Below are 19,758 nucleotides of genomic sequence, written 5' to 3' on the forward strand. Positions count from 1 at the left end.
AAAAAAGTTCACCGGTCAGTTGAAACGGGACGCGATCAAATGTTGAAACCGGGCGATGGGTGAAAAACTTTTGTATAGAACGCACCTGAGCTCCCGCCACACGAGCTGCCGGTTGAGGTACTCGAACGATATGACCCTGGAGACGTTGGGCTCGTCGTACACGAGCCGCGCGCGGACGAGACGCTCGAGGAGCGTGCGGTACTTGCCGTCTCTCAGGAAGAGCAGCAGGTTCGCCGCGGACGCCGCCGCGTGCGCGTTTTCGACGACGTCGATGGCGCGGCTCGCGCGCCGCCGCCACGACCACGGCCGCGCCCGCGCCCGCGCCCGCGCCCTTCCTTCCTCCTCCTCCTCCTCCTCCTCCTCCGGGCCGTCGTCCGCCCAGCGATGCACGCTCGCGTGGCGCGTCAGCTTCGACCACGCGTACCGCGCGCCGACGAACGCGACGCCGTAGACGAGGCGTTGCGTCGCGCTCAGCGGCGCGCCCTCCATCCCGGACGTGACGCCTCCGCGCGCGGGTCGCGTCGCCGCGCCGCGTCGCTCGTCGCGGTACCGCAAGTTCATGAGCTCCATCCCGGGCGTCGGTCGCGACTTGTAGACGGTGTAGTAGAACACGAGCGCGTCGAGCGCGAGCGTGATCTCGGGCTGCCACGCGATCGGGACGTCCGGGCGCAGCGTGAGGAAGATCTTCGAGAACTGCTCGCGGAGGAGGCTCGCGAGCTCGCCGTCCAGGCGACCGGCGTCGATCTGGCTGACGCGCAGGACGCGAACGTCCCTCGTGGGCGGCGGCGACGCGTCCGGCGGCGGCGGCGGCGGCGCGGACGCGCCCGCGGACGCGTCCATCGCCCGCGCCGCGAGTTGTTACCTGTGTTTCCGTCGTCGTCGCCGATGAACGCGGGCGCGACGTCGGTCAGCCTCTATCAGATCCAGCGGGTTCAAGTTTCAACGGATACTGTACAGTGAGCACCTACCTTTCGAACCCACCGCGTTGAAACCGCCACGTCGGATCTTCATCGCGGATCTTCATTCGCGGATCTTCTTGATCGGTGACTCTTGACCAGGAGAAGGGAATTCTTCTCGCGAAAGGACCACCACATGCGCCTCCAATTTTCATCACTTCTCGAACGCGTCGGCGCGCTCGCGAGGAGAAGCGCGCGCTCGGGGCCCGCGCTCGCGAGGAGAAGCGCGGCGGGCGACGCGTCATGGGGTGCATCGCGTCGAAACCGCGCGCGTCGAGGTACGTCGTCGACGAGAAAGATGGCCTCTCTCCCGGATCTTCCGGCCACGCGGGCTCGGACGACTCCTCCGCGCGAGGAGGGACGCCGCGGTTCCTCTGGAACGCGATGCGCGGGAAAGGGATGACGGAGAAGATGCGCCGCGACGGCGCGAAGAAGAAGAAGGACAAGAGCGCCAAGGCGGGGAAGCGCGCGAGCTCGCCCGAGGACGTGAACTTCATCAAGGACGCGCTCGGGGACTCGGTCGTGTTTCACGAGCTGGACGACGACACGAAAGACGCGGTCGCGCGCGCGATGACGGAGCTCAGAGTGAGAGCGGGCGCTCGGCTCATAGAGGAGGGCGAGATCGGACGAGAGCTGTTCCTCGTCGCGGACGGGACGTTCGTGGTGACGATCGACAAGCAAGGGTCGACGGTGACGATGAACGAGAAGAAGCGAGGCGACGTCTTCGGCGAGATCTCGCTGATGTTCGAGTCCCCCAGGCGCGTCGCGTTCCGTCGACACGACACCGGTCCCCACGCGACCCCGCTCCTCGAGAAATGACTGACTGCGCCTTAAGAACGGTCCCACCCGCGTCTCATCTAACCTCATCGCATCTCTTCCCGCGCCCGCCCGCAGGACGGCGACGGTGTCCGCGACGACGGACGCGCGCGTGTGGACGCTCGAACGCGACGTCTTCCGCGACCTCACGCGCACCGCCGCCATGGCGAGCGACGCGGGCAACCTCGTGTTCTTAAACTCCGTGCCGCTGCTCGCGTCGCTCACCGTCGGCGAGCGCGTGCGTCTCGCGGAGGCGCTCGAGGAGAAGACGTTCAAGCCGGGGGAGACGGTGGTGACGCAGGGCGAAGTCGGGGACATGTTTTACATCGTGCGCAAGGGAGAGGCGGTGGTGACGAAGCGGTCGATGAGCACCGGGCATCTGTCGTTCGGCGACGGGAGCGTCCACGGCGGTCGCCGAAGTCTCGAAGGGAGCGTCCACGGCGGTCGCCGAAGTCGCGAAGGGAGCGTCTACGGCGGTCGCCGAAGTCGCGAAGGGAGCGATCACGGCGCGTCTCAGCTCGCGCAGATGCTCGCGAATGGCGGCGGCGAGGACGCCGCCTCCGCCGCGACGGAAAACGACGCGAACGCTTCGTCGCCGTCGCCGCCGCCGTCGCCGGGGCCGGTCGCGTCGCCGTCCGGTCACGAGCGCGTGAACCACCTGTTCCGCGGCGATTTCTTCGGCGAGAAGGCGCTGCTGACGCGGAAACCCAGGGAAGCGACCGTCACCGCCGTCGGCTCGTCCGCGCTCGTGTGTCTGTGCCTCAACGCGCCCGCGTTCGAGGACCTCCTCGGACCGCTCGAGCAGCTGATGGAGCGCGCGAAATCCCCCGAGATCGTCGCGCAGCGGATGAACGCCATAGAGAACGAAGGCCGCTGGGCGCGCGCGAGGTTCATCATCAAGAGCGACAAGAGCAAGAGCGACGGAGGACCAGGAGGAGGAGGAGGAGGAGGAGGAGGCGACGGCGACGCGAGCGGCGACGAGAACGGCGAGGGGAGCGTCGCGATCGGCGCGTGCGCCGCGGAGACGTTCGCGGGGACTTTCTCGAACGACTCGTCGATGGCGGAGATCACGCTTCACGAGCGCGAGCTCCTCGGCGGCGGCGCGAGCGGGTACGTCCGACTCGTCGTCGCGGACGTGTGCGGGAACGGGACCATGAAGAGTTTCGCGCTGAAGCGGATGCGGAAGTGCGCGGTCGTCTCGACGCCCGATCACGTCTACTGCGAGCAGTCCGTGTCGCAGGAGTTGAACCACTTCGCGTGCGTGAGGCAACACGCGTCGTTTCAAGACGCGGATCATCTGTACTTCCTCTTCGACCACCTCGACGGCTGCGACATGATGGACGCGCTCGCGGCGGTGGCGACGGTGCAGCCGTTCAAAAACCCGGACAAACCCACGGGGAGTAAGATCAAGATGCTCAAGGGGATGCCCGAGGAGATGGCGATGTACTACGTCGCCGTCGTCACGCTCGCGTTGGAGTACCTCCACGAGAAGCAGATCGTGTACAGGGACCTGAAACCGGAGAACGTGTTCCTCGCCAACGACGGCACCGCCGTCCTCGGCGACTTCGGGTTCAGCAAAAAGCTCGAGAAGGACGCGTTGACGTACACGTTTTGCGGGACGCCAGGGTACGTCGCCCCGGAGGTGATCCTGGCGCACGGGTACTCCACCTCCGTGGACTGGTGGGGCCTCGGGGTTATGACGTACGTGTTGCTCACGGGGCAGCAGCCGTTCTCGCAGATCGTGAAAGGGAAGCCGGAGGACCCGCTGACGGTGATGAAGCGCATCGTCGACCGGTCGTGGGCGGTGTCGTTCCCGGTGTACATCTCCGAGTCCGCGGTGGATCTGATGTCGTGGTTCTTGGAGCGCCGCAGAGCGCGGCGGCTCGGGAACTTGCGAAGGAAAGCGGAGGACGTCAAGACGCACGCGTGGTTCAAAGACGCGAAGTTCGATTGGGACGCGATGCAGAGAGGGCAGCTGAGACCGCGTCCGTTGGCGCTGAGCGAGGCGTTCGCGACGCAGCGCGCGAACCGCATCGCGGATCTGGAGAGAGAAATCGCGACCGCGACGTTCGCGGAGACGGAGGAGGAGATCGAAGATGCGAAGGAGACCTTCCGGGCGTTTTGATTCTTCGATTCTTTCACCTACTGTATTCTTTCGCGCGGCTTTAGGCGCTCGCGACTGAATACGACTACAGGTACAGTAAAGCGCGCGCGCTCGCTAGGCCGAAGTCTGTCTACGCTACTCCGCGTCGTCTATTCGCTATTCGCTATAAGATATTCGCTGCGTCCGCGCGTCGAACCCCGAGTGCGTCTCCGCGTACTTCCCGAGTATGTACGCCCCGTACGTCGTCGGCTCGAACCGCGCCGGGTTCTCCTCGCTCACGCACTCCCGCAGCGGGCTCACGTCCGTCTCGAAGTTCGGCTCCCAAAAGAACGCGGCGCTGAGCCTGACCCCGGCGCCCGTCGTGACGACGCGGTGCCTCGTCGACTTGAACACGCCGTTCGTCCACCGCTCGCACAAGTCGCCGACGTTGCACACGAACGCGTCCGCGACGGCGGGCACCGGGACCCACGCCTCCTCGGAGCCGCCGCTCGCGGACGCGGACGCGGACGCGGACGCGGCCGCGGCCGCGGCCGCGCGCGCGTCGTGTATCTGCAGCCCCGGGGTGCCGTCCGTCGCGAGGATCGTGAGCACGCCGTAGTCGCTGTGCGCGCCGGCGGCGAAGACGCCGGCGGCGGGGTCCGACGCGGTCGCCGCGTATCGCAGCGGCCGCAACAGCGCCGTCGGCCGCGTGAACTTGTCGTCGAAGAAGCTCGAGGCCAGCCCGAGCGCGGTCGCGAGCGCGGGCATGACGCGCCGCGCGAGGCTCGCGCACGCGTCGTAGTACGCCGTCATCGGCGCCCTGAACGCGCGCAGGCCGAGCGACGACTCGTCCGGCCATCGATTCTTTCCTCGAAGCGGCAGCCCGATCTCGTCGTCCTCGCACTCGCGGCCGATGTAGTACCCTTCCTTGCTGTCCCCCGTCGTCTGGTGCTTCGGGTCGAGCGTCTCCTCCCCGTGCGGGGTCCAGCCGCGATTGTTCTCGTCCTGCACGACGGTTCGCTTCGCGTCGTCGGGAAGGGAGAAGAAATCCGACGACGCGGCAAACATCGCGTCGACGACGTCGCGCGCGACGCCGTGGTTCACGACGAAGAAGAACCCGTGACGGACGCACGCGTCTCTGATCGTGGACGCGACCTCGTCGAGAGGGCGCGCGAGGTCGACGATCGGGACGTCGGCCATCGCGCGAAGACGGGACGGCGGTCGCGCGCGGAGGACGAGTGAAGCAGATCCCGCCGCTCGCGTGTGATACTACGAGCAAGAACTGCAGACGTCTACTCGTGGTGGCGTCTCATAACTTAGACCGGGGCCGCTCACGGGCGCCCGCGCAACGTCCCGCTCGCGCTCTTGCTCAGCGTCCCGCCCCGCCCACTCCCCCGCGTCGCCGCGTACCACACGACGCCGCCGACGGCGACGAGCGCGAAGAACGACGCGGCGCCGCCGCCGCCGCCGCCGCCGCCGCCGCCCGCGCCGCCACCGCCGCCGCCCGTCGCCGCCGCCGCCGTCCGCGCGCACCGTCCGTCGAGCTCCCTGGACGCTTCCTGGCCCCCGCCGAGCGCCGCGGCGGGATGCAACAGCGATATCGCCGCGCCCATCGTCCACTCGACGTCGCCGCCGTTGACGTTCTCCACGAACGTGACGTCCTTCGCGTATCGATCGAACCCGAACCCTCCGGCGATTTTCCCGCCGCCGCCGCCGCCGCCGCCGCCGCCGTCGCCTTCGTCGTCGTCCGCGGCCGTCAAGAGCGCCTCCGCGAGGACGCCGTCGAAGCACCGACCGGGTAAGCGATCGATCGCGGTGTTCTCGTCCTTGCCGTCCATGCGAGCGACGACGTCGTCCCACTCCCACGCGCACGCGTCTTTCGCCGCAGAGGAAAACTCCGACACCGGCGACGTGGGGAAATTTTCCAAACGTCCCGGAAACGCGATCGACAGCCAGTGCGTGACGTGATACAGCAGCGACATCCCGTAAAACTTCGTCCCGCGCAGCTCCTCCGGCATGCGCATCTCCGTTCGCCCCGCGCGCTGCAGCGCGGAGATCGCCGCCCTGGTCGCGGTCAAGCACGCGGCGTGGTCGCCCGTGCCTCTGAGCGCGAACCCGTCCACGTCTCCGAACCCTCTCCCGCCGAGCGTCTCGTTCCTCCCTCGAAACCCGCACGGGTTGTCCGCGGCGTTCGCGCCCCCAGACTTCGCCTCGAGCGCGAGCTCTCTCCACATCTTCTTCTCGAGCTGGCTCGCGCCGTAGCCGAGGTAACTCTTGACGTAAACGCCGCGTTTCAGCTCCGCGAGGCTCCTCGGCGACGCGGCGGCGGCGGCGGCGGCGGCGGTCGCGTTGGCGCCGGCGCCCGAAGCGCCGGCGCCGCCGCCGCCCGAGAACCCGACGATCTGCGCGCTGCCGCCGCCGACGTCGAGCGCGCCGATCGTCGCCGGCAGCGGCTCGCCGAGACCCACCCTCGTCAGGTCCACGCCAGCGAGGTAGTTCGCCGCGAGCCACGCGTAGAACCCCTCGTCCGTGCCCTCGATCGTCTTGAAGTGCGCGGAGGACGACGGAATCCGGTCGTCCTCCGATCCGTCCCCCTTCTCCGCGATCTTAAACGGCGTCTTCGCGCGCGCGATCGCGTCCACGCTCGCCCACAGCTCGTCCTGCTCCACCTCGGACAGCACCCTCAGCCCCGCGGTCGCCCACACGTACAGCGGCGTCCTCGATCGATCCCTCGCCGGCACCTTCTCGACCGCCTCCGTCAGCATGGGAAGCAGCGCGTCCGCGATCTCCGCGTCCGTCTTCCCGCTCAGCGACGCGAGCGCGTCCTTCGACTTGACCTTCTCTCCGACCGCGCGCAGCGCAAAGGAACGCGGCGGCTTCGCGTTCGCGTCGCCCGGGAGCACCCGGAACGTGTGCGCGCGGCAGCCCGTGGATCCGGCGTCGACCATCACGACGTAAGGGGGCAGGCCGTCGCACAGGACGTCCGGAGGCGACGCGACGCCGCCGCGAACGCCGACGCCGACGCCGACGACGCCGACGACGCCGCCGACGCCGCCGACGATCGTCGTCGCGCTCGCGATGAAGAAGAGGACCGCCGCCGCGACGCACGCGAGGACCCAGGTCGGCGACGCGCCGAGGACGCGCGCGACGCTCGACGACGACGACGACGACGACGACGACGTCGAACCGCCGACGCGCGCCGAGCCCGATCCCCGGAGCTGCTGCTGCGACGCGGACGCGTGCATGGACGGCATGCTCGCCGCGTGATGCAGCCCGGACGAGACGCTGTGCCTTGAGAGCGATCGTTTCATGCGCATGCGCGGTCCGGGCGCGGCGCGACGCCTCTCTGGCGTCCGACGCGACCGGACGCGGACGCTCTCTGCCGACGAACTGAAATGTTCGAACAGAACGAGAGGCTCTCGCCGTCCGGTCCCGTCGCGTCGCGTCGCTCGCGCGGCGTCAGCGCGTCGCGCGCGATGGACGACGGCGCCGCGTGGCGCCGCGCCGCGCTCGACTACAACGCCAAGTTCCGCGACGACTACGTCGTCAACCACCCGGACTTCCCGGACGCGCCGCCGCTGCGGCTGTCGCAGGCCCCGAGCGCGTCCGCGGCGGTCGCGTCGTCGTCGTCGTCGTCGTCGTCGCGCGATCGTCGTCTTCGTCGTCGTTCGCCGGTGCCGACAAACGATGATGCCGACGACGCCGACGCCGCGGACCCGATCCCCGCGACCGGGTTCACGATATGGGACGCGGGGATCCTCCTCGGGATGTACGTCACGCGGCCGCGCGTCTGGGCGCGGCTCCTCGGCGACGCCGCGCGCGACGACGCCATCGTCCTGGAGCTCGGCGCGGGCACCGGCGTCGCGGGGCTCTTGGTGGCGTGCACGGGATCGCCCGCGCTCGTGGGGATGACCGACCTCCCCGCGCTCGTGCCGTTCCTCCGCGAGAACGCGCGGAGGAACAAGGCGGGGACGGGGACAGGGACGGACCGCGACCGCGACCGCGACCGCGACCGCGGCGGCGGCGGCGCAATCCCCGCGAACGTCCTCCTGGCGGTGTCGCCGCTCCGATGGGGCTGCGCGGCTGATTTCGACGCGCTGCCCGAGCCGCTCAAACGTCCGAACCTCGTCCTCGGCGCGGACCTGTGCTACACCTCCGACGCGTCCGTCGTCGACGCGCTCGTGGCGACGCTCGACATGGTCATGCCGCGGGGAGGGGACGGGGACGGGGACGGGGACGGGGACGGGGACGGGGACGGGGACGGGGACGGGGACGGGGACGCCGCCGTCGCGGTGTTCGCGTCGTGCGTGGAACACCGGCCGGACGCGGTGACGCGGTTCGAGGAGGGGTGCGCGACGCGAGGGTTCGAGGTCGCGGTCGTCGACGCGGAGGAGCTCAGGGAAGGGTACGGGGGCGGGGGGGACGGCGGCGGGGGCGCGGAGGCGTTCCGCGTCGTCGAGGTCAGGCGGAAGAGACGACGGGCGTAGAGGTAGGACGTAGGAAACGATTGTTGTTATGATACTCGTAAAAGCGCGACGACTGGAAGATCGACGAAGTAGAGAATGATGAGCATCTCGTCGCGCGCGGGCATTGTTCGCGCGCGCGCCGGCACGATGACGGCGCCGGCACCGGAGGGCACCGCGATGGCTGCCGCGATGTCCGGCCCGGAGACGACGACGAGCGCGTACGACGCGCGGCGCGCGCTGTACGACGCGGCGACGCCGTACGCGGACAAGGCGTCGCTCGCGACGGCGCTCTCCGACGAGGTGCGCGCCGCGGTGACGGAGGCGATGGAGGCGGGACCGGCGAGCGCGATCGGCGAGCGCGCGCTGGCGGTCGCGACGCTGCTCGTGGAGTGGTCGATGGCGACGCTGTCGTACGCGGCGATCTCCACGAAGGCGGGGAAGAAGGGCGGCGGGAAGGGCGGCGGCGGCGGCGGGAAGGGCGCGAAGAAGGGCGCCCTGGGCGGCGGCGACGCGAACGCGTCTGCCGCGCCGTCGGGCCCGCGCGCGCCGAAAGCGATCGGCGCGGACCCGCCGCCGCCGAAAGCGCTCGTCGTCGCGAACGCGCAGTGGCGCGCGCTCGCGACGGGGTTATCGGTGGGGAGGCACGCCCCGAACGCGGCGGCGGTCGCGCACGTCACGCGCGCGGCGGCGACCGCGGCGGCGTCGATCGCGAGCGACGACGACGACGACGACGACGACGACGACGTGCCAACCTCGTCGAATCGGAATACGACGGAGGTCGTCTCCGCGCACACGCTCGCGGACGTCCTGCGCGCGCTCGCGGAGAAGTGCCCGATGACGTTCTCGCCATCCGCGGACTACCTCGTCTCGCTCGCGGTGCTGTCGCTGCGAAGCGGCGCGCGCTTCGCGACGCTCGCGGAGATTTCGCTGCGGTTGTTCGTCGACGCGAGTCGCGACGTCTTCTCGACGACGACGCGCGACCCGCCGAAGATGACGATGGACGACGCGGACGCGCTGTTAAACGCCGCGGGGGCGGAGCGCGCGGCGGTCGCGGGGACGGCTGGAAAAGAAAACGCATGGGATGTGGACGTTAAAGACGAAGGCGTCGCGTGCGGGGCGGTGCGCGCGTTGCTGTCGCATCCGGCGCACCTCAACGCCGTCCCCGCCGCGTTCGCGGAGGCGGAGCGGCGGCGGAACGGAACGAGCGGCGTGGTCGCGGCGAACGTGCCCGCGAGAGAGAAAGAGATTCCGATTCCGCCGCCCGAGGCGGGCACTGAACCGACGCCGATGGAGACGGACGACGGAGACGACGACGCGAAGGAGAAGAAGTCAAAGTCGCCGCCGAAAAAGGAAAAGCCGAAACCGCCGGCGTTCCTCGTCGGCGTCGCGTCGCGCATCCTCTCCGCCGCGGGCGGGGATCACGACACGATCGAGGACGCGAACGTCGCGCGGCTGCTGCCGTGGTGCCTGGACGCGTTCGTCGCGCGGCACGCGAAAGTCACGAGAGCGAAGATGGAGTCGCTCAGGATGAAAGCGTTGCACTCGAAAACCGCGGCGAAGACGGGGACGTCCGCGGCGTCGGGGTTGCCGACCGCGACGCTGCAGCCCGCGGCGCTGCTGTTCGACGCGCTCTTCGCGGTCTTCTGCGTCGAGGCGCGCGCGGGAGGGGATGTCGGCAACGGCGGCGGCGACGGCGGCGGAGGCGCGTCGCGGAGAGGAGAAAAACGGAGAGGAAAAAAACCGTCCGCCGCGTCTCCGCCGGGCCCCGGTCCGCGGCTGTTCGTCGCCGCGGACTTGCTCAACGCGTACGACGCGCTCGGTCTGTTCTCACCGGCGTCGTCGTCGTACGCGACCGGCCCGGCGCCGGACCGTCCGACCGCGCGAGATCGCTTGAAGGCGTTCGCGTCGCGCGTCGCCGCGACGGCGACGCGCGACTGGCGCGGCGCCGCGTCCGCGTCGCTCGCGATCATGGACCGCGACTTCCGGCTCCTAGAGGAACACTCCACGGAGATCATCGCGGCGATCGTGGACGGCGGCGGCGCGAGCGCGGGCGCGGGCTCGGACGCGGACGCGGACGCGACGACGCGCGACCGCGACCGCGCGATCGCGTCGGAAGCGGTCGCGCGGTTCGCGAGAGCGTTCGCGAAGACGCGGCGACTCCCCGAGGCGCTCGGAGCCGTCGGCGGCGCCGTCGCGCGGTTGACCCGCGCGAGGAGCCCTCACAAGGGCGAGGGCGTCCTCGACGCGGAGATCGTGATAGAGGCGATGAAGCACGCGACGAAGAACATGCCGTCCGGGCAAGTCGCGGAGGTTCTGACCGCGCTGCACGCCGCGATGTCGCTCGCGCTCGGGTCCTTCGACGCGGCGGCGGCGGCGGCGGCGGGCGGCGGCGATTTCGGCGGCGGCGGCGCGGCGAGAGTCGCCGCCGCCGAGCGCGTCGCGGCCACGTGCGCGCTCGTCGCGGAGAGTCTCGGCGCGACGCCGATCCCGCCCGGGGAGAACCTCCTCCCTCCGGTCGCGGACGCGCTCGCAGAGCTCCTCGCCGAGCTCAGAGGGCGTCTGCTTCGATGGCGCGAGAGCGCGCGATTAGACGGCGTCAGGGCGTCGAAGAAGCATAAGAAGAGCCGCGACGACGACGCGACCGACGACCCGATCGCGGTCGCGACGAACGCCGCCGTCGCGGGCGCGCTTCTGCGCGTGTACACCCCCGCGTACGCGATCGTGGAAGTCGGCCACGACGGGTGGCCGCTGCATCAGAAGCACGCGATCCCGTACCTCGGCGAGGAGGTGCGTTCTATACACTGGTTCCCGTACGACCGCGTTGGCGTGGTGAACGCCGATCCTTAAGGACTTTTCCTGGCGCATCTCTCCGCCCAGGGTCCCTCGCTTTCAATCCCCGTCCTCGACGCCTTTCAACTCCACCTGACGCCTTTCAACTCCAGACGCCGCCGCTCTCGGAGTTCATCTCGCCGCTGTTGCGCGCGGAGGAAAACGCGTGCGCCGCGGGAACGCGCGCGGTCTCCGCGCGTTCGACCGCCGCCGCCGCCGCGGGGGCGACGCTGCACCGCATCGCGCAGCTCGGAAGAGTCGCACGACCGCCCCCCGGGGGACACAGCGACCAGGTCGCGGGCGCGGAGGCGCGGGAGCTCACCGCCGCGTTGCTGCGTTTCAGCGGCGGCGGCGGCTCCGCGGAGGCGTCGCCGGAGACGTCGAGCGTCGCGCGCGAGTTTCTCGACCGGGTCCCGCACTACTGGACGGACTGGGCGACGGAGGAGGCGCTGCGCGAGTGCGAGTGGGTCGTCGAGGGCGGGATCGACGTGTTCGAGGTGCCGCGTCTGCTCACGGTGTGGACGCGCGAGGCGTGCGCGTGGGTGCTCGACGCGTCCGCGGCGACGCTCGCGGCGGCGGCGGGGGGGGGCGGCGATTGCGGCGGCGGCGACTTCGCCGCCGCCGTCGTCGACGCCGCCAAGGTGAAACTGCGCCACGGCGGCCCGATGCACGTGCGTAACCCGCACTCGGACGACGCGGACGTGTCGAAGCTGTTCGACCCCACGGCGACGACGGCGGCGGCGACGGCGTTCTGGAAAGACGCGGCGAGGAACTTTGACGGCGGCGGCGGCGGCGGCGGCGCGGCGTCGGCGTCGAAAAAGAAACCGAAGACGTCCGAGGGCGCGCCGATGTCGTTGCACGCGTCGCTCCTCGACCTCAAAGCCGCGCTCGAGCGCCTCAGCACGCTCCACGTCAAGTGCACGGTATGGGTGGACATCCATCGCGTGCACGCGACGTGCGCGGCCGCGGACTGCGCGTCGCACGTCGCCGCGGTGTGCTCGTCGCGGTCGCGCGACGACGACGACGACGACGACGTCGTCCTCGACGCCGCGCTCGACGCGTGCGGCGTCGCGAGGGACGTCTTCACGCTGTTCGCGAACCGCGACCGCGGCGGCGTGGGGTCCAAGCTCGCGAAGTCGATCTGCGTCGCCGCGACGCTCGCGTCCTCGAAGCTCGTGGACGCGACGACGCGCTCGAGGAAGTCGACGGCGGTCGGCCAAAGTTTGAAACGCGCGACGTTCGCGACCGCGCGGTTGCTCCACGCCGGCCTCATCGTGTCGTCGCACAAGGGGCTGGCGAGGGCGGAGAAGGTCGTCGCGCCCCTCGCGCGCGGGTTGCTGCGCGAGGCGAGGGCGCTGAAGAAGACGAAGCCCGGCGGCGGCGCGATCGACGCGGGGATGGTTCCTCGCGCGTTGAGGATGAAACGAGCCGCGGCGGCGGCGGCGTCGGCGGAGGACGCTTCGATCCCGCCGGACGTCTCCCCGCGCGGCGTGTTCGCCGCCGCCGTCGCGGAGGCGATGTTCATCGCCGCGCTGGACGGCACGAGACCGCCGAAGAAGGAGGAGAACGAGCGCTTCACCGCGGAGGAGCCGGACGAGGAGGCTGGCGTCCAGGCGTCGACGCGATGGAAATCGCTCGTCGCGCTCCGCGGCGTCGTCCACGCCGCGTCCAGCGCGCTCGCGCGCGTCTCGGACGTCACCGACCGCCGCGTGAACCCGGAGTCGCACCGCGACTTGAAGAACTACGGCATCCCGCTCGACGAGCCCCTCCGCGCGCACCCCGTCGGCCTCGCCGGCGATGGCGTCGTCGAAGCCCTCAGCGGCTGCCTCCGCGCGGTCGCCGCGTCGTGCGCGCTCGCGGCCATCGTCGTCAAGCACGCGCCGGCGAAGCACGCCGTCGCGCCGTCCGCGGACGCGCTCCGCGAGACGCTCTCCATCGCGCTCGCGGCGCTGACGCGACCGTGCGGCGCGGACGGGTCGCTGGACGCGTGCTGGGTCTGCGCGCACCCCGGCGCCGCGGCCAAGGCGGCGGACGCGTTGGAAGCCGTCGTCCGCGCGTTGCAAGTCGCGGGGCCGCGGCTCACGGCGAACGCGCACGCGGCGCTCGTCGCGTCCGTCGTCGTCGCGTACGACGTCGCCGCGCGCGGGGACGCGGCGAGGAAGGCGAAGCAGACGCGCGAGGACCCGGGCCGCGGGAACGCGCGGGAGCTGCGCGAGCTCAACGCGCTGCCGGCGCCCGTCGCGGAGTTGCGGCGCGCGCTCGGCGGCGCGATGACGACGCTCATGAACGGCGCGGGGAAGCGCCTCGTCGGCCAGGCGTACCGGATGGCGAACGACAGGATTCGCGCGTGCGACGCGGTCGCGCGGCGGCTGTACTCGCCGTGGGGGAAACTCGCGGGGTTGTCGCTGGAGGACAGCTCGTTGGGGTGGGATCTGACCGCGTCGCTCGCGGCGCCGCTGTGGACGATCGCGACGTGCGTCGATCACGCCGTCGGCGACGACGGCAGCCGGGCGTCTCGCGCGGCGATGGAATCCAGCGGCGAACACTGCCTGATATCTCTCATGGACGTGTGCCGCATGGGCACGGAAGAGGGGCTCGGGGAGGTGGGCGGGCCCGCGTCCAGGGCGGCGGCGAACGCGGCGATCGTGATCCTCACGTCGATCGTGTCGCGGTCGCGGCTGCCTCTGAGCAAGCGCGCGGTTGCTCGCGCGACGCAGCTGACGCACATCTGTTTTCACGGGGGGCTGATGAAGCACCTCGCGTCCGTGCCGACGGTGTTTTCTCCGTGCTGCGCGCTTCTCGTGTCGATCATCCGCGCGAGGAAGGCGGAGATGGCGCGGCAGACGGCGATGATAACCGTCGCGTGCCACGCGTTACTCGACGCGTTGAAGGCGTGGAACGCGATCGAGGATGAGAAAAACGCGCTCGCGGAGCGGACCAAGACGCCGAGGGACGAGGAAGAGGTCGCGATCCACGAAGAAGCGATGCGCCGCGCCGCCAACTCGATGGCCCCGGTGTACGAATCCGCGGGCAAAGTCGTCGGCTCGCTGTACGCGATGCATCTCCTCGCGGACGCCGTCGCCGCGTGTTGCGGCGGCGGCGCGTGGGGCGGCGACGACGACCGAAAGAGCGGAGACGGTTACGTTCGCGGCATCGGCGCGGTGGCTGAGAGCGCGCTCAAGCCGGGGATATTCGCGCTGTTCGACGCGGTACAGGACAGGGAGTTGCAGCAGCTGTACACCATGTTCGGGAACGCGATGGGGGGGGCGTTGCGGTTGAAGTTTAAGGCGCTCATCGACGAGTACAGGCTCGTGCACAAGTACGACCCGAAGAAAGGATAGAATAAAACGCACGCGGAGACGGCGTTTTCGCCGCCCATCGCGTTGTAATTGAAATCTAGCTAGAGTTAGGATCAAAGTAAATCGATCAAGGGCGCGTCCGCGCCCTTTGGCGTCGCGGCGTTCCCCACGTCCATCATCCCCAGCGCCGCCGCGAGCGCGTCCCCGGGATCCTCCCGCCTGGGGGCGTGCATCGTCGGCGTCGACGGCGCGAAAAAATCAACCTCCGGAGGCGCGGGCTGCCGACCGGCCGGCGGCGACGGCGACGGCGACGGCGACGCCGCGGCGGCGGGAAAGTTCGCGAAAAACGACGGCGGCGACGCCGCCGCCGCCGCCGGGGACCCGCCCGCGGACGACGCGGGCGAGAACGCCCTCGGCGACGACGCGAACGGGTCCGTCCCCGCGTCGCTCCCCTTGGGCGAGAACGACGGCGTGAATGCCGAAGACGCCGGCGGCGGCCGCGGCGGGATGCCCACCGCCGTCGCCGCCGTCGCCGCCGCCCTCTGCGGCGGGACCGCCGCCGTGATCGGCGGCGGCGGCGCCCGCGGCGGCGGCGCGAACGCGCTGTGATGCGCGGTCGCCCCGCTCGGGGATATCGGCGGCGACGCGGACGCGATCGACGACGGCGACGACGCCGCGCCGTGCCGTTTGCTCTGCGCCGCCGCGACGCGCTCCGCGAGCGTCGGCTCCGTCGCGTTCGCGATCGTCGCCTCTCTCGACATCGGCAGCGCCTCTCTGTCGTCGCTTTTCTGAACGAACGCGCGCGAGTGCGCGTGCGGTTTGTACGACGACGACGACGACGACGACGACTTCGACGAGCGACCTCTCCCGTCGCCGCCGCCGCCGTCGCCGTCGTCGTCGTCGTCGTCGCCTAAACGATCGCTGCTGCTGCCGCTTCGGCGAAGCAGCCCGTCGTTCTTCTTCGAGCCGCCGAATTTCTGCGACAAGTACGCGGACGCCGCCGCGGCTTTCTTCGACGCAGCCTTCTTCGCGCGCGCCGCCGCCGCCGCGGCGCTCCCGCTCGCGTCTCGGAACCGGTCCGAATACGACGCGCCATCGAAATCCGCGTCGACGTCCACGTCGTCCGGATCCGCGGCCAACACCCCGCCCGCGCCTCGCAGCGGCGCGCCCTTCCCGGCGTCGCGGCTGAAGCTCCGCGTCTCTAGCGCGTTCCGAACGAACACCTCGTAGTGCTGCGTCCCTCGCAGAGCGTTGAGGAGCTCCTTCGTGCGTCGCGTGGACGCGCCGTTTTCAAACCCCTCCTGATCGAGCCAGTGCCCGTCCGCGGCGACCGCGTCCCTCGGCGCCCTGCGCTCCGCGTCCGCGACGACGTGCTTCTTGTACGGCCCGAGCACGGTCGCGATGAACTTTCGAAACGCGCCCGCGACGGCGTCGTCGTCCAGCCGCACGCTCTTCATCTGCGCTTCCAACGCGCTTCGCAGCGCGCGCGTCGGTCGCGTCGGAAGCGAATCCACGTCGCTCTCGAAGTACGTGTACGCGCCGTCGTCCAGGTTCAGGTGGAATATGTCGTCCGTCGGGAGCGTTTTCATCGCGGGCACGTGCGAGGCGTGCAACCCCACGAGGAACGGCATCGGCGCGGTGAGGTAATCGATCAGCGACGCCGGCATCGTCGGCATGAAGATCCCCGTCCATCGCAGCGGCCGCGTCGTCGCCGCCGCCGCGTGCACCGCCGCGCTCAGCGCGCTGAGATCCCCGCCGCTTATCACGACCCTTCTCTCGTGCAGCAGCGCGGCGAACAGCGCGATCGTCGCGTCCGACGTCACCGCCTGGAACAGCAGCGGCGCGAAGGACACGATCGCGTCGTCGCGGCGGCCGTGCTCGGCGACATCCGGGACGGACAAAACGCAATCCTTCGGCTTGGCGCTCACGGGGTCCGCCCACGGGAGCGGGATCACGAGCTCCGCGCCGGGCGCCGCTCGCGGGCGCGCGCACGTCGACCGCATGAACTGCGCGACGTGCGAGTCCGGAGGCAGGATCGGTGTGTTCGCGAGGTCGAACGCGCAGACGCGGTCGCCGACGCGTTCGAGCGCGTCGAAGAAGAAGTCGAACCACGGATGCCTCGAGAGCACGCACGCGACGACGGGATACCGCGCCGCGACGCCGTCGCCGTCGCCGCGCCTCGCCGGGGGCAGGAACCGGCGGCAGAACCCGTGCGTTCGCGCGCCGTCGCTCTCCGTGAGCGAGAACGTGTACGCCTCCGCACGCATCGTGCTTCGCGGGGTCACGGACGTCAGCGACGACGCCGCGTACTCGGGGAACAGGAAGTGCTTCTCGCCGACGACGCGAAGCAGCGCGGCGTCCGCGGCGGCGCCATCGCGGCCGTCCTCGCCGTACGTCGCGCGCAGACACGCGCGCGGGACGGGCGCGCCGGAGGCGTCGTGCGCGACGTACGCGACGAGGAACCCGCGCGCGACGGGGGAGGAGGACGACGAAGACATTCGAACGTGCGAAAGGTCGTAGACTTTTAAGATCGAGCTCGAGGGCAGCCGCCCCGGGCGTTCCCGCGGTTCGGCGCTCGATCTGAGGACGGACGCGTCCTCGCGCGTTTTCGCGCGCGCGCGGGGGCGATCGACGTCGTTCGCGCGGTTCGCACGCGACGCGGTCCGCGAGGAGTGACGCGACGGCCAGCGCGCGCGCGGGCGAAAAGCCGTCGCGTCGAACTGAACGAGAAAATTTTCTTCGTCTGGAAAGGACTACGACGCTTCCGCAGCACCGCGGACGCGACGGAGCGCACTCGCTCGCTCGCGAACGGCTCGCGCCACTCCGTGCGGCGATGTCGAAGCGGTCGCGCGAGGGCGGCGACGCCTCGGCCGCGGCGGCGGCGACGAAGAAGGAAGGGAAGCGCGAGCGACGCGCGCGGCCGGGGTCGACGAACACGCGCCCTCAAGTCGATGAGACGAAATCGCCGTCAGCATCTAACAACGCGACGTCGGCGCCGACCGCGACGACCCGGGGTGGTCATCACCCGGTCGAGCCTCCCCACTCGATCGACGCCGCGCGCGACCGCGACCGCGACCGCGACCGCGACCGCGACCGCGACCCCGCGGACGACTGTGAGACCCCCGCGGTGGCGTACGCGCACCTCGCGCCGATCCTTCGCAAGCTCGCGCAGCGGCTGAAGAAGCCCCCGTCCGAGCTCGCGGTGTATGACCCGTACCGATGCGCCGGCGCGGTCGAGTCGCGCCTCGGCGCGCTCGGGTTCGACGCCGTCGCGAACCCCGCGGACGACTTCTACGCCGCGCTCGAGGAGGACCGCGTGCCGCCGCACGACGTCCTCGTGACGAACCCGCCGTTCAGCGGAGAGCACGCGCGACGGCTCGTGTCGTTCCTGGCGTCGACGCGCTACTCGAGGAAGCGCGCGTTTTGCTTCCTCGCGCCAGAGTACGTCCATCGAAAGGCGTGGTACGCGGCGATGACGCGCGCGCGACCGGACGTGTGCTACCTCGTCCCGAAGGAGAGATACGCGTTCGTCGCGTCGAGCGGCGGGCGACGCGAGAACACGGCGAAGCCGTGCCGGCACTGGGCGAGGGACGGGCGATGTCCGCGCGGGGACGAATGTCCGTTTCAACATGGCGGCGGCGGCGGCAGCGGCGCGTCGACCTCGAGCGAAGACGCCCCCGTCGCGCGCGGGGGCGGCGCGTCGTCGTCCGTCACCGGGACCAGGACCGTCGTCGCGCCGTTCGATTGCATCTGGCACGTCCACGCGGGCGAGGGACGGCAGCGAAGCGTCGTCGCGGCGTGGCGGCAAAAGTACGGCGGAGGCGATGGCAAAAAGGAAGACGCGCTCGGCGCGCGGCTGGTCGAGAGGGCGGAGGACCTGCCGCCGCCGCCGCCGCGATTAAAGCGCGCGCGCGCGATCGAGACGCGCGAGTGACCCTAGTTAGAACGTCGTGTTCGAACGGCTAGTCTAGTCTAATCTAGCGACGCTCGCTCGTCCTCATAACTCCTGGCCGCCGCGGGTCGACGGCGGCGCGCGCTCGTCGCGGCCCGCCGCCGCCGCCGCCGCCGCCGCGCGCCGCGACGCCGTCCCGAACTCCCTCTCCGTCCCCATCCCCATCCCCGGACGCGACCGCGCCCCGGGCGCGGGGACGACGTACTCGTCCGGCATGACGTACCCCGGGAACGTCGCGTTCGCGCTGTGCACAGTCCCCGCGACGGGCATCTGAGGGTTGTTCCATACAAGCGATGGCGGGGTGGAGTTGAAAGGCGTCAGATGGAGTTGAAAGGCGTCGAGGGCGGGGTTTGAAAGCGAGGGATGAGCGGAGAGACACGCCGGGCAAAGTCCTTAAGGAATCGCGTTCACCACGCGAACGGGGTCGTATGGGGACCAGTGTATAGAACGCACCTGATGCCATCGAAGGATCCACTCGATCTCCGCCCCGAGCAGTCCCTCGGGCTCTCGCAGCTTGTACTTGCTCCGCGCCCTCGGGATCGTCAGGTTTGCGTCCGTCTTGCTCGTCACGATCCGGTCGTACACGAACGCGTCGTGCGCCACGTTCGACGGCGTGACGTACGACGCGGCGAGGGACACGAACAGCTGCTTCGTGTTCCACGTCCAGCACGAGCGCAGGTCGAGGTCGAGCGCGATCGCGAAGTACGCCTCGTCCGCGCCGTCGACGCTGACGAGGCGCTCGACCGCGGCGATCGAGACGTCGTGCTTCGGCTCGCAGACGTGGAACTCGTCTGCGGCGTCGCGGTGAGGAGGCGGGCGAGGCGAGGCGAGGCGGGGAGGGGTGGGTCAGCGCGACGACGGCGGGGACGCGGCGGCGGGGGTTGTGGAGGGGGGGCGGAGACGAGGGGACGGCGGCGAGAGGCGAGGGGCGACGGCGTCGGAATCGATCGATCGGACGACGCACCGGTGACGCTCGCGGCGGCGGCGAGGACCATCAGCGCGATGATCGCTAGCGTCACGACGGCGTTGACGCGGTGCCAGAACGTGTGCATCGGACCTAACGCGGCGCTCATGTGCGCGGCGCGTCGAAGAGTGCCGCCGTGCCGTGGTGGGGCAAGCGAGAAATAAAGTTTGCCCGGGACGCGACGACGGACGCGCGAGATGCTCAGAGAAGGCTGTCGTTCACGATTTGAACCACACCTCCGCGCACCGACTGACGTCGACACGCGCGCGCGCTCGCGTCGCGTCGTCGCCCGCTCCGCCGGCGTCGCCTCCCGAGCCGCGCGCGCGCGTCGCCGCCGCCGCGCGCGTCCCGCCGCGGCCGACGCCGACGCCGTCCGCGCTCGCGAGAGAAAAT

The 19,758-nt window shown here is 70.5% G+C and overlaps 9 protein-coding genes across 9 annotated transcripts; 3 read left to right on the forward strand and 6 right to left on the reverse strand.

Annotated features, from left to right (window-relative positions):
* Window positions 1–15: 15 nt before the first annotated feature.
* On the reverse strand, window positions 16–840 carry MICPUCDRAFT_57895 (uncharacterized protein; the record flags this gene model as incomplete). The annotated part of the gene is made up of 1 exon (XM_003058728.1): window positions 16–840. The coding sequence occupies one exon, from the start codon at window positions 838–840 to the stop codon at window positions 16–18; it is 825 nt and encodes a 274-aa protein (XP_003058774.1).
* A 527-nt stretch (window positions 841–1,367) lies between these two features.
* MICPUCDRAFT_33413 (uncharacterized protein) lies at window positions 1,368–3,974 on the forward strand (the record flags this gene model as incomplete). The annotated part of the gene is made up of 3 exons (XM_003058367.1): window positions 1,368–1,723; window positions 1,851–2,172; window positions 2,419–3,974. 3 exons carry the CDS (start codon window positions 1,368–1,370, stop codon window positions 3,895–3,897), a joined length of 2,157 nt encoding a protein of 718 aa, XP_003058413.1. The 3' UTR covers window positions 3,898–3,974.
* Window positions 3,975–4,032: 58 nt separating this feature from the next.
* MICPUCDRAFT_44274 (uncharacterized protein) lies at window positions 4,033–5,055 on the reverse strand (the record flags this gene model as incomplete). Its single annotated transcript, XM_003058729.1, has 2 exons — window positions 4,033–4,363; window positions 4,391–5,055. The coding sequence occupies 2 exons, from the start codon at window positions 5,053–5,055 to the stop codon at window positions 4,033–4,035; spliced, it is 996 nt and encodes a 331-aa protein (XP_003058775.1).
* Window positions 5,056–5,186: 131 nt separating this feature from the next.
* Window positions 5,187–7,109, reverse strand: MICPUCDRAFT_57898 (uncharacterized protein; the record flags this gene model as incomplete). The annotated part of the gene is made up of 1 exon (XM_003058730.1): window positions 5,187–7,109. The coding sequence occupies one exon, from the start codon at window positions 7,107–7,109 to the stop codon at window positions 5,187–5,189; it is 1,923 nt and encodes a 640-aa protein (XP_003058776.1).
* A 654-nt stretch (window positions 7,110–7,763) lies between these two features.
* On the forward strand, window positions 7,764–14,491 carry MICPUCDRAFT_39692 (uncharacterized protein; the record flags this gene model as incomplete). Its single annotated transcript, XM_003058368.1, has 3 exons — window positions 7,764–8,315; window positions 8,415–11,108; window positions 11,264–14,491. The coding sequence occupies 3 exons, from the start codon at window positions 7,764–7,766 to the stop codon at window positions 14,489–14,491; spliced, it is 6,474 nt and encodes a 2,157-aa protein (XP_003058414.1).
* A 71-nt stretch (window positions 14,492–14,562) lies between these two features.
* On the reverse strand, window positions 14,563–16,947 carry MICPUCDRAFT_39693 (uncharacterized protein; the record flags this gene model as incomplete). Its single annotated transcript, XM_003058731.1, has 1 exon — window positions 14,563–16,947. The coding sequence occupies one exon, from the start codon at window positions 16,945–16,947 to the stop codon at window positions 14,563–14,565; it is 2,385 nt and encodes a 794-aa protein (XP_003058777.1).
* A 335-nt stretch (window positions 16,948–17,282) lies between these two features.
* On the forward strand, window positions 17,283–18,383 carry MICPUCDRAFT_57902 (uncharacterized protein; the record flags this gene model as incomplete). Its single annotated transcript, XM_003058369.1, has 1 exon — window positions 17,283–18,383. The coding sequence occupies one exon, from the start codon at window positions 17,283–17,285 to the stop codon at window positions 18,381–18,383; it is 1,101 nt and encodes a 366-aa protein (XP_003058415.1).
* A 63-nt stretch (window positions 18,384–18,446) lies between these two features.
* On the reverse strand, window positions 18,447–18,671 carry MICPUCDRAFT_57903 (uncharacterized protein; the record flags this gene model as incomplete). Its single annotated transcript, XM_003058732.1, has 1 exon — window positions 18,447–18,671. One exon carries the CDS (start codon window positions 18,669–18,671, stop codon window positions 18,447–18,449), a length of 225 nt encoding a protein of 74 aa, XP_003058778.1.
* Window positions 18,672–18,794: 123 nt separating this feature from the next.
* Window positions 18,795–19,453, reverse strand: MICPUCDRAFT_57904 (uncharacterized protein; the record flags this gene model as incomplete). Its single annotated transcript, XM_003058733.1, has 2 exons — window positions 18,795–19,192; window positions 19,366–19,453. 2 exons carry the CDS (start codon window positions 19,451–19,453, stop codon window positions 18,795–18,797), a joined length of 486 nt encoding a protein of 161 aa, XP_003058779.1.
* Window positions 19,454–19,758: the final 305 nt, after the last annotated feature.

This window comes from Micromonas pusilla, assembly GCF_000151265.4.
Source record: "Micromonas pusilla CCMP1545 genomic scaffold MICPUCscaffold_5, whole genome shotgun sequence".
In the NCBI taxonomy this organism is placed as follows: Eukaryota; Viridiplantae; Chlorophyta; class Mamiellophyceae; order Mamiellales; family Mamiellaceae; genus Micromonas; species Micromonas pusilla.